The sequence below is a fragment of the Camelus bactrianus genome, chromosome 13 (genome assembly GCF_048773025.1).
Source record: "Camelus bactrianus isolate YW-2024 breed Bactrian camel chromosome 13, ASM4877302v1, whole genome shotgun sequence".
NCBI lineage: Eukaryota > Metazoa > Chordata > Mammalia > Artiodactyla > Camelidae > Camelus > Camelus bactrianus.
The window spans coordinates 75,923,039-75,935,137 of record NC_133551.1 but is presented as its reverse complement, the minus strand read 5'-3'; the positions used below and the strand labels follow the sequence as shown (position 1 = coordinate 75,935,137).

General features: G+C 59.5%; 1 protein-coding gene across 7 annotated transcripts in view; it reads left to right on the top strand.

Moving 5' to 3' along the window:
• The window catches only part of KCNAB2 (potassium voltage-gated channel subfamily A regulatory beta subunit 2), an 85,246-nt gene extending 73,599 nt beyond the window's left edge, over nt 1-11,647 (top strand). For all 7 annotated transcript variants that reach the window (XM_010957614.3, XM_010957611.3, XM_074377587.1 and 4 more), the window contains 7 exons: nt 1-87; nt 3,840-3,925; nt 4,966-5,086; nt 5,328-5,422; nt 6,330-6,450; nt 6,819-6,907; nt 8,761-11,647. In XM_010957614.3, coding sequence (XP_010955916.1) covers nt 1-87; nt 3,840-3,925; nt 4,966-5,086; nt 5,328-5,422; nt 6,330-6,450; nt 6,819-6,907; nt 8,761-8,850 — 689 coding nt within the window. In that variant the 3' untranslated portion in view covers nt 8,851-11,647. The remainder of the gene's footprint in view (nt 88-3,839; nt 3,926-4,965; nt 5,087-5,327; nt 5,423-6,329; nt 6,451-6,818; nt 6,908-8,760) is intronic.
• The last annotated feature ends 452 nt before the right edge of the window (nt 11,648-12,099 follow it).

The following is a 12,099-nucleotide window of genomic DNA, read 5'->3' as shown; positions in this document are numbered from 1 at the left end:
GTCTGAAAGCCTCCCTGGAGCGGCTGCAGTTGGAGTACGTGGACGTGGTGTTTGCCAACCGCCCGGACCCCAACACTCCCATGGAAGGTATGTTCTCTCCAGAAGCACCGGAGGGCTGGGCATCGCTATTCCAAAGGACAGATGGCTCTGCGCCTGGGGCTCTGCTGGCTACGGGGCAGGGGTGGGGAGGTGGTGGGGTGTGGGAGGCCTTCCCGGTGGAGGTGGGGGTGGGCAGGGGCGGGCCTGAGCTCAGCCTCTGGTCTGACCTTCCCCACCCAGTGTGCCCTGGCACCTCCAGGCTGAGTGCCCTCCTTGCTCTGGGTCCGCCTCCCCCACCCCACCCCCCGACCCCGGGGTTGGAATCGCTGGCAGTGTTACCCCAACGAAGTCACTGTATGATGACTGTTCGCAACTGCTGCGTCTTTTTCAATTCTTTAAATCAGTTCCACGTTCTACTAGGAGGTTTTAGGGGCTTTTTGCTCTGGGGAATAAGCTGTTACTTAGAGAAGGGGGAAAACAAGTGCGGTGCTTTGGAAAGCGGTTTTGGTTTCTCGGGGGCTTATTTATTCTGACTCCTGTGACCTCAGCCCCTCCCATCTCCTCCAACTTCCTGCTTCCGGCATCTTCTCATTTGTGCTTTGCTGCTCCAGGGACTTGGAAAATTAAGTTGTGTTCAAGTTACTTTTTCTTCATTTGCTTCTATATATGTACACCATGTACCTGAGCGTGTGTGTATATATATATGCATGTGAGTGTGTGTGTGCCTGGGCGGGTGCTTTGTACAACTATTCTATGAAAAGTGATTTGAGCCTCCATCCTCGCACCCCGTGATGGACTGCGCCCCTCAGCGTTCCCACAGCTGTGAACTCTGGTCTCTTTCAATCTTTCTTTTATCACCAGGGGATCCATTTAGTTCCTCCAAGTCAAGGACATTCATCATAGAAGGTACACAGTATTGACCTCTGTGTCCGAGCTGCATTTTATGAGACAGTGCTTTTATTTACACGACTCTCTTCCCCCACCCCCATGACAAACTTCTCCATAAAATGCACAGGGGAGAAATAAGTGCCCTATGGGAACATCTTGCAAGTGAAGAAAAGCAAAGGGGCATGCAGCCCCGCTGCCCCCAGGCCACGCTGTCACCTCATCCCTCCCACGCCCCCATGCATGCACCCCACCCCGTTCCTGCCCCGCCTTGCATTGCCATGATCCGTGCGTGATCCTTGGGGGCCTCTGTCTGCCAGGGGCCCCCTCTTGATTTGGAGATGCTGTGATCAGCGCCTGAAACCTTGACCCCGGATGGTCTGGGAGAGGGCAGGGGAGACCAGGATCCCACAGGAGCGATCATATCAAGGACTCCAGATCACTGGGGAACAGGTTTTATCTTCTCCACAGTCCACACTGGCTAAGCCCCAGCCTTAACCAAAAGCAAAAACACCAGTCACAAGCCGCCCCAGTCCCCAGGAGGCCTGGGCCCCCTCCCCGCCCCGTCCCTCTCACCCCTTGCCAAGGAGCCTACGCTCTCCATTGAAATGCAATCATCTTCCTCCTTGAAGATTCCCTACCTGAGCTGGGGAAACTCTGAGACCCCTAGACCTGGGGCAGCCTCTGGCCATGCAGCAGTCTCAGCCCCACCCCAAACTAAGGACCCTGGGACCACCTCCCACCAAGGGCAGGCCTTGGTCTCCCTGGGAAATGGGCTGTGTTCCACGACCGAAGGGCTCCTGTCTGCCAATTGGCACTGCCACCTGACCCTTCCTATGTATTATTTGTGACATGGCAGGAGATGCCATGGGTTTTGGCAGCAGCTGGAAGGATTTGGTCCTCCTTCTTCTGTTCAACTGCATTAAATATTGAGGTGAAGGACAGCTGTCCCTAATTGTCCGTTTCTGGGGCCACTGACATCAGGCTTGCACAGAAGCACAGGGAAGGTGCTCCTGTGTGTGGGCTCCGTGCCCAGCCTGCCGCTGCCCGGGACCCTCAAGGAGCCCAGAAGGCTCGCCCAGGACCCCCTTCCCTCTCAGACCAGCTGCAGGCTCTCACAGGCTCCTGCCCTGTCGGCCGTGGTCCCCAGGCTCCCGCTGGACTCCCCTCTTTGCATGGAAGGGGCGTCAGGAGAGAGCTGTGCGCAGGGAGCCAGGCTGGCGTGCGGGGGTGTCCCCTGCTTCCCCTTCCGGCACGTGGCCCTAAGCCTTGGCTGAAAAGAACTGGGCAGTTACTCTGCATGGTCACAGGCTCCCCCAAGAGTGTTTCTGAAGAACCCAATGAGGACACCCAGGCTGGGAGCCTGGGCTCAGGGTGCATATGTGGGCAGATTCCTTCCTGGGACCCTCCACCTTCCAACCAGGCGCTGCTCCCCTTCCCTGCGAGTGGTGTTGGCAGTTAAAGTGGGGGCCCTGGTAGGGGAGGAAGCAGGGGTGGGGGGCTTCCCTGCCAGCCCCACTCCCTGGGATGCGCAGAGAGGAGCCCAGTCCCTGACCTTGGAAGGAAGAAAAAAGTAGGGCGTGGCCACAGGCCTGGAAGCTGAGATGTGATTTTTCAGGGGTCCTGGGTGAGGCCACCAAGACCACCACCCTGGAAGCCCCACCCACCTTATCTTTCTACTGAAAGAGGGGGCCTCAGCCAGAGAGGCACAGGGACCCAGGGAGGGTGGGAGGGAACACCCCAAAACAGAGGTGCTGCTCTCTGCCAGGGTTCCCATGGCCTGGGCCATTCCCAGGCGGAGTTCTCGGAACCGCCCCACATCCTCCTTCTCTCCTGCCATTTTCAGGGACCTCAGCTCCCCCGTGTCAGTGGCCACTTCAGGGGAGATGAGGACTTTCCATGGGGCGAAGTTTGTTTTTAGAAACACTTGTTCAACCGAACTGTAGCCTCGGGCAGTCAAACTGGCAAGCACCTTATGGGACGTGTGAGAAATCTGATGGGTAGGCCGTCACCCTGCCAAGCTAAGAGACATTTGAGGTTTTAAAATTTGAAGCCAAGTTCCATGTGAAAAAAACACAATATCCCCATGGGGCTGAACCAGCCTAGGGGGTCAGTTATAACTGGCAGGTTTTTTGGGGTTTTTTTCTTGAAATTTGAGTATGAGGAAGCAGCGATCTCAGTGTAGATGTGGAGAAGATCCCTTGCAGGATACAGGGCTGGTCTGAGAAGCCGCAGTGGGGTCCAGACGGGGCTTTCCACTTCTACTTCAGGCTGTCCTGGATATGAGGGCACTCCACCCTGCAGCCCCCGCCCTCTGGGACCACCCGGGGCCCCACACCCTGGGCTTTGTCCCGACAGACGCTGTCATCAGCTCTCCATTCAGTTCTCCAGATCCCAGCTAGACTCCAGAAGAGCCCGAAGTAGGAAACTAGAAATGAGCAAAAACTGTGTTTACGTCCTGTTGCCGACTATCAATCTGATCACAACGTTAATCCGTTTACCTGGTTCTCCCTAAGGGGATCGGGGTCCTGATTCTTCCCTGGACTAAAGAACCACCCCCCACTCCACAGTCTGGAGCCCCATTCTTTGATGTCCCCTCTCCTCCATCCCTCTAATCTGACATAGGAATGTCTCCGTCCATCCGTAACTCCGCTTTGCAAAGATTCAGGAAGACCTGTAACTGGGGACATTGTTTTCAAGACCCAGTTCTCGGACTGCAGCTCACTTTTTCCCGTTGTCCCCGAAAACCCCTGCCACCCCCGACTCCGGAGCCAGGAAGTACACTGCTTGCAAGCCTTCTTGGCAGCACCCTTTCCCTCCTCCTGGCGCCCGCCTGTATTTGCAGACTGTCCCCAGGCCGGGCCCCGCGCCACTAGCCGCCCCCCCACCTGCGGTTTCCCCTTCTCTCATGACAGAGACCGTGCGCGCCATGACCCACGTCATCAACCAGGGGATGGCCATGTACTGGGGCACATCGCGCTGGAGCTCCATGGAGATTATGGTACAGTGACCTTGGCGTGCGTGTGACCTCAGTGTGTGCCCTCAGGCTGAGCTCCCGGCCCCACTCTGTGGATGAAGACCGAGTCTCCCCAGGACCAGCTTTCAGGCTGAGCCCCTCACTCCGGCCTCCAGACCTCCTCCTGGCCTCAGCCCTACCCGTGCCCCACCTTCCAGAACTTCCCAAATCCTGGCATCCCTGGGAGGGATGCCAGTGAGTCCCGGATTTCTGGTTCATAAAGAAGAAAAAAAATTAAGCAGGATTTTCATTTCAAATTAAACATAACTCTAAAAGCCTGTGGTAACAAATCAGCCTTTGGCATGCGTGGCATTAAGGATCACTGGTATTTTTCTGAAGCTGCCGGGAGCCAGCACAGCGCTCACCGAGGTGTCAGTATCTCATCCCCACTTTACAGATGGGGAAGCTGAGTCTCAAACTAAAGAGGAAAGGGCCTCCTTCTCGGGCTGGCAGATGGGCTTTCCCGGGAGGCTGTCATCAGCCCTGGCTCACGCCCATACGGTCTGCAGTTGGAGGCCTTGAGCTCCAAGTCCCAGAAGTAGGCTGATGCCACCCACTCTCCCCTCCTGACCCAGCGTTTTCTGCCACTGCCATCATCCTGGGTCCAGGCCCTGGAGTGACAATCTTGATAAAAGCAGTAACAGCTGCAGGCAGACACTGTCTTGAGGGCTGTTAACACCGTTGGTTCTTTTGACCATCATGACAGATGGGAAACCGAGGCACAGGGGGGTGAGCCCCTTGCCCAAGCCTGCCCGGCCAGTAAGTGCCAGAACCCAAGCCTCACCACTGAGTTGTGCTTTCCCCCCAAATCCCTTCAGCGTTGGGGTCCCACAACTCACCCGCTTGTCCTGATTCACGGAGAGCGGGGGCCCAGAAGGCTCCCAGGAAAGCTGTGAGGAGGGGGGAGGGGCAGGCCGGCCAGGCCGTTTCCTGGGGTGGCCCTTGTGTCTTCTCCCTGCTGCCCGGGAGGTCCCCCAGACCCGCGGACGGGCAGGGACCATCCGTGCCCGTCTTTGCTCCCACAGGAGGCCTATTCCGTGGCCCGGCAGTTCAACCTGATCCCGCCCATCTGTGAGCAGGCAGAGTACCACATGTTCCAGCGCGAGAAGGTGGAGGTGCAGCTGCCCGAGCTCTTCCACAAGATAGGTGGGCTTCCCCGCCCCGGCCCCGCCCTCCCCGCGCCCCGGCCCCGCCCCTAGCTCCGCCCCTCTCCTCTTCTCTCTCGCTACCCACCTCCCCCGGCCCACCCCCACCACCCTCTGCGCCGTCCCCAGTCTCCCCACGCACGGCCTCTCTACCCCTTCCTTTGCCCTGCCCCGCCCTGCCCGCTCTGTGCAGCCCCTTCCTCGGGCCCTGGACTTGACCTCGCTTGGCTTTCCTCTCCCAGGAGTGGGCGCCATGACCTGGTCCCCTCTAGCCTGCGGCATCGTTTCTGGAAAGTACGACAGTGGCATCCCACCCTACTCCAGAGCCTCCTTGAAGGTAAAGGAGCGGCGGGCAGCGGGGGGAGGGGGAGGGGAGGATGAGGGCAGGAGGGAACAGGCAGTTTGGAGGGAGGGGGCTTCGGGGCAGATGCCTTGGTGGGGAGCAGGGCTTCCCCGAGCCACTGTCGGCCAGGGTTCTTGGCCTGGGAGCTTGAAGCCCCAGCTCCCAGCTGGCCTGACCCTGCGTCTAGAAAGGCTCCCCACCTGTGGGACACCCCACAGGTGAAGAAACCCCACTCCTCCGCCCCCCTGCCCTCCACCCAGGTTCGACGGGCACAACCTGGGCTGGGTCCAGGTGTGCCGTTTGGGATGCCGCCCCCTGTGGACAACCCCACCATACTGTCTCTGGCCCATCACTGGCCTGAGAGCTGCAGAGTTTCTTCAGTGTCACTCAGAGATTATTCCCTGGGACTAGTCCCCCCACACACACGCACCTCAGGAGTGGGGACTCAAGAGGGTCTGCAGACTGCAGGGTTTGGGGGACAAGGAGCAGGCAGAGAAAGGCCTTCCCAGGCCCAGGACAGAGCCAACACTGGGGCCCCAGCCCCAAGTTCGAGGGCAGGATGGCCTACCCCAGCTTCTCCTCCCCAACCCACAGCACGCTTCCCTGGGGACTCCCTGGCCTTGCTATGGGCAACACCTCCCTGGCTGCCCGGCCTCCTGGGAGATGGAAGGTTGGCTTGTCCACCTCCTTGTCCTGTCTCAGGGACCCAGCCTCAGCTCCCCCGAAGACCACAGGCTTCTATCCTTCCAGGTGCCCGGGCCTGGCCCACAGTGGGTGGTGGGACGTGGTTAGGCTGGGGTCGGGGGTGCTGCCCTAGCACAGATCATCAGCCACCTGCGTGCAGAGATCCAGGTGACCTGCCCTCACCTGTGGGCTGTGCTCTCGCCCATCCCACAACCAGGGCTACCAGTGGCTAAAGGACAAGATCCTGAGTGAAGAGGGCCGGCGCCAACAGGCCAAGCTGAAGGAGCTGCAGGCCATCGCCGAGCGCCTGGGCTGCACCCTCCCCCAGCTGGCCATCGGTAACAGGGCTGGGGAGCAGAGTGGGGACCCATGTCCCAGGGGAGATGTTGGGAGTCCTCGAGTGTCTGGGCCACCCCCTCCATCAGCCAGCTGTGGGTAATGGGCTCCCACATTCATGCGGAGAGGAGGGGGAGGGTCCCTGAGCACTTGGCCATCTCTCCACCAGGGGCAGTGGGTACCAGGATTCCCCCATCACCCACTCCAGCCCCACTTTGGACAGAGTCCCCACCCAGCAGGCCCCTCCTGGGCACTTTCAGCCCCAAGACCACGAAGCTGAGTCTCTCTGGTCCAGTCAGGGGCAGGGCAGAGCCAGAGAGGGCCCTGCCGTGGGTGGGTCTCCCTCACCTCTGGTCTTGCTGCCCCCTAGCCTGGTGCCTGAGGAACGAGGGGGTCAGCTCCGTGCTCCTGGGTGCTTCCAGCGCAGACCAGCTAATGGAGAACATTGGAGCAATACAGGTGAGTGGGGGCCACCAGGCACCAGCCTCCCGGGCCCTGGGCAGAGCTCAGGGTCCCAGCCAGTCAGCTGTCCAGCACGCACTTACTGAGCACCTACTACATGCCAGGCACTGTTCTAGGTGCCTGGGCTGTGTCAGTGAGTCACCGAAGACCCTGCTTTTGAAGAGCTGGCTTTCCAGCTGAAACAGACAGTAAACACTAAATGCAAGAAATAAGATTAGCACATGTGTCGGAGGGTGACGGGCACTCTGGAAAAAGAAACCTAGAGCAAAGTCAGGGTGTCAGTGGAGGGCAGGGAGAGGGGAGCCTTGGACCCTGGTGGAAGGCAGCTGCGGGGTAGGCTTGTTGAAATGGTGACATGTGAGCAAGGGCTTGAAAGAGGAGGAGTGAGCCATGCAGCTACTTGGGGGAAGAATGTTCCAGGCTAAGGCAAAGGCACAAGGGGGGGCATGAATGCAGGGGGTCCGGATCAGAGGGGCAGGAGATGAGCTCGGCTTGGGGGCAGATCCCTGGGGCACTTCGGTGATAGTTGAGTGGTTGAGTGAGGTGGGAGCCGTGGAGAGGTTCTGAGCAGAGGAGGGCAGGCTCTGACTTAGATTTTAAATGACTCCGTCTCTCTCTGTCTGGCTGCTGAGCAGAGGAAGGACTTCGGGGAGCAGGGGGGGAAGCAGAGAGATCCGCTGGGAAGTGGTGACAGTTGGGGGGCGAGGGGTGGGTGAGGTACAGGTGGAGAACTGCTTGGATCCTGGACGTTTTGGAAGGCAGAACCACAGGACTGGCTGACAGGGTGGACTGGAGAGCGGGTCAGATGGCCCCTGGGATTTGTCACCTAGAAAGGTGGTGCTGCTGTCAGCTGAGGTCAAGAGGGCTGGAAAAAGCAGTCTGGGGGTGTGGGCATCAGGCATTCTGGTCCTGGAATCTGCACTTGATGCTGCTGCTGTCCTTCCCTTTGAGGGGCGAAGTGCAGACCAGGGAAGGCTTCCCTCTGCCCCAAACCTTCTGGAATACAGAAGCAGCATGGCCCCCACCTGCTTCACTGGAACCACATTCAATGAAGGTGGAATGGGCTGGGGCCAGCAGACGGCTGGAAGACTGTCCCCCTGTTACCGAGCTCAGGTTTGCCTGTTCCTCACTCAAGAATCCACTACAGAGAGACAAGTGTTGGGTACAAGAGAAGACAGCTTTATTGAGGAAGCCAGCAGTCCTGGGGAGAAGGTGGACTCATGTCCCAAAGAACCAACTCCCTGTTGTCCATCAGGGGCAAGAATTTTTAAAGGGCAGTTTCAGGGGTGTGTAGGCGAAGGCGGGGGCCTACGTGCAGAGCAGCGCAGGTGGTTCTGACGGTCTTCTTGAAATTGGCCCCGCGGGGTCTGGCCAGCATCATCTGGATTGTTTTAAGTACAGTTAATCATCAGTTCCAGGGTTTGTTCTCATTTCCCTGAGGCCAGTTCTTGGAATTGTGCACAATGGAGCAGCTTATGTCGTGGCTACAGTTGGGTCATCATGTAGTTAACTTCTTCCACCTGGTAGGGGGCTCGGTGTCTGCAAACCAGCTGAAAGGACATGGCTCAGAATATTATCTACAGCCTTTGAAGAGGAACTAAAGGTCCTTGACTTTGCTGCATGGCTAAACTATTATTATTTTGTCCTGTTTGACTGCTTTTCTTTGTTTTTGAATGTTCTCACCTCTCCAATTAAATTTATTCTTTGGCTGAAGTTTTCCTACAGACATGGGTGGAGGGGTCTGTCCCGGGAAGGCCCCAGAGGGTCCTGCCCCAGTACACCCCGACCTGGCCCACAGGCCAGGCCAGTGCCGGTGGTGGATTTTGATTATCTCTCATCTTTGCACACAGGTCCTTCCCAAACTGTCGTCTTCCATCATCCATGAGATTGATAGTATTTTGGGCAATAAACCCTACAGCAAAAAGGACTACAGATCCTAAGGCGTGCGGCCATTCACCTGGACAGTTTCCGTTTCCCTTCTAGTCTCTGTTCGCCCGCTTAAGCTATTTTGAAGCCAAATCAAGAGTGTGGTTTGCATCAAAAACACAACAACACACCAAGACGTCATCGGGAAAAGATCTCAAACGTCGCTGCCACCCGCCACCCACTGCTTCGCAGGACCGATGCCGGATGCGTGCCGGGGCGTCGGCCTTGATTCCAGGGCGTCGGCCTTGATTCCAGGGCGTTGGAGCGGTCCTACCCAAGCCCGCCGCCTCTGCTCACCCTCCACGAAGAAACCACCTCGTTATCGCCCAGCCACACCGCGTCTCGGAAACTCGGGTCCAGGCCAGGGCGAGACCAGCTGGGGCCTCGCCTCTGCCGAGAACCCCACCTGGTGTCAGGGAGGGGAAGAGGAAACTGGCTCTTCCCATTGCCCCTCGGCTGGGCTCTGGACTTGGGGGCGGGCCTCCCACTGGGGTCTCCTTCAACCTCCCTCCTGCCAAGGGCTCCAGGTCGTTTCCAGCGGGCCTGACCTCAGATTCCTCCCCCATCCCCTCCTCCACCGCCACCTGCCCCAGTAGGTCTCTGAGGGGCCTCCTGAGCTGTCCTTTGACCCCCACCCCCACCCTTGCTGGCAGGGGCAGGGATCCAGGGGGATTCACTCCGTTTGGGACCCACAAAAAGCTTGGGGGTCTGATTTCAAGCTCATCGCCCCACTTCTTCCTTCTTGCACTCAGTTGTTGAGCCCCAACGCCCAGAGTGCCCGGAGCACTCGAGTGGGGCCTGAGGATTGAGCTCCAGCCCAGGGACCCCCAGAGCTCCACCTGCCTCCCCGCCAGGTGCTCCGTCTGCTGCCCCCCGTCCTCACCCCTGAAGGAGGTCATGCGTGCTTAGCTGGGCTGTGACTGCTGACCACACCCGGGATGGCCGGCCTCTGCCCTGCCCTGCCCAGGGTGAGGGCCTTGAGTTCTGCAGACAGAACACACTTAGACCCATTCAGTCAGGGAGGGTCCCTGGAATTTTGTGTCCCATGCCCGGGGACTGGGAGACCTGCACACACAGCAGCAGCCCCCACCGCCTAGGAAAAGACCCTGGGAGCCTCTCCCCAGAGCAGTGTCCTCTGCAAGGCCTCAGACCAGGTGGGGTGAGGTGCCCTGTCTTGGGTGCTCAGGGCTTGTTACCAAGGTAGACGGGCAGTAGTGTTACCCCCAGGACATCTCCCGACCCCACAAAGAGGGAGGGGTGGCTGGGGTGGGTCATTTCACCCACGGCCCCCAGCCTGGAACAAGTTGGGGACAGGGAGGGAGGGCAGGACATTCAGAACCATCAGCCTCTTTGCAGCTGGCCTGGAGCTGCAGGGAGAGAGGAGGGGAGGGGGCCGCAGCCCGGAGGCCCAGCCCCCTCGGTCCTGAGCGGCACCCCAGCCGTTGCTGGCTGTGTAGGGACCGGAGCCGGGCTCTACAGGCGCACCAGCCCACTGTGCAGGGGCAGCCCCGCACCCGCACGCCCACCGCTGGGCAGACACACCCGTCCTGCTTTGCCCTTCGGAGGGGGTCCTCCCCGCCCAGCCCCGGCTCAGCCGAGGCCTGAGGAACCAGCTCTGAGAAAGCCACAAGGGCGGCCGGGGGCACGTGCCTGCACTTCTGGCCTTTGTGCTGCCCCCGGAGTCTAGAAGCTTCTTCTTAGACCAGGCCCTTGGGTCTTCCTCACCAAGTCTCCTGCAAGTTTTACCCTGTAGGTGTAAGGAGGGGACAAGCCTATCCCAACAGAGCCCCCAGCCTGCGGCTACTCCAGCCATCAAGCGAGTGGGGGGTTTAGCTCTGAGGACAGGACGCTGCAACAGGGCGACTTTCATCCCAGGCCCGCCAGGTGAGGACCAGGTGCTCTGGGCCATGCTCAGGGGCCAGACCACCCGCCCCTCACTGGAGAGAGCAGCTGGGTCCCCTCCCCACTGCTGCCCGCCTCGTCCACCCACTGTTGGAAGAGGGACAAGGGCTTGCAATCGGGCCCGAGGTCAGGGCTGCCGCCCCCCGACCCCATGAGCCACACCCGGGAAGGCCAAGCCCCTGCTGGCTGCATTTTTCCCAGACAGAAGGAGACAAGGGCCCCCAGCGTCGAGCTCTGCCAAGGCCAAGATGCCCAGCACCAGGACCCGAGCAGCTTCCTGGCCACAGCCTGGTTCTGAGGTGTCCTGTTTTCCTCAACACCCCCTTGCAGGGAGCTGGGGCTCTGCTCCCTGAGGGAGGGTCAGTCCCCTGACTTAGGAGGGGGCTGGAGTAGGGAAGGGGTGGAGGGGAAGTAAGAGCCTAGGAAAAAGAAGAGTTGGGCAGAGGCAGGCCCTGGAGGGCAGCGTGGGCTTGAGGACAGCCAGCTTCACCCCACCTGGTCACCCCAGAAGCCCCAGGCACCTGCCAGCCAGGCCCTCACCCTCCCCTTGAAGCAGTTTGCCCCCAGGTGTCATCTGGGCGTGCCCCACACAGGAGGGAGGCCCGGGACCAGTCTTCCTTACCAATGACTCCTGAAGCCCCCAACATCTCTCATCCCAAATCTGACAAATTCGAGGTCCGGAGGACAACAGAAGGGCTTGCTCTGTCTTCTGCTCTCTCCAGTCATGTAAATAACATGCTACTTTTTCTCTCCCCCCTTTTTTTTAATGACTGGTTCCTCAGCTAACTGCATCCCCTACGTAGGCAGAGATGCTATACGCCTCACGCTTCCAAATGACACTCAGCGGAGACACAGCGCCATATTTATGGAATGACAAAATAAACCCTAGCCCGTTGGGGTCTGCTCCTCTCTGCTTCTCTCCTTGGCAGGTCGCTTGGTGCTTGGGGTCAGGGCTGGGCCAAGGGCTGTGTGGGGAAGGGGAGGCTGCCACCTGCAGAGGCCACCAAATGGGGGCCCCGAATCCCAAGCCTGGGGCGCAGGGGAGGTTGGGAGAAATGGGCCCTGGGGGAGAGGCAAAGATTGGGGACTGAGACCCCCCCATCTCTCCCATGCCCCCACCCCCGGCCACTCCCAACACATATTCTATGTGTGTCCTCTGGGGACAGAGAGGCTGGGGTCCAGGGTGGCCTGCGGGCTGTCTCTGGGGGCTCAGTGTTCCTCTGAGCAATGGTGTCTGTGTTTCAGAGTGCAGGTGGGAGGGGCAGGCACCACCCCTGAACACCCCATCTTGGGGTGCCCCCCTTCCCAGCAAGCCCCTCAGCCTCATGGGGCTGAGTCTCCTCAGGTGGGAGGTGGCTTCA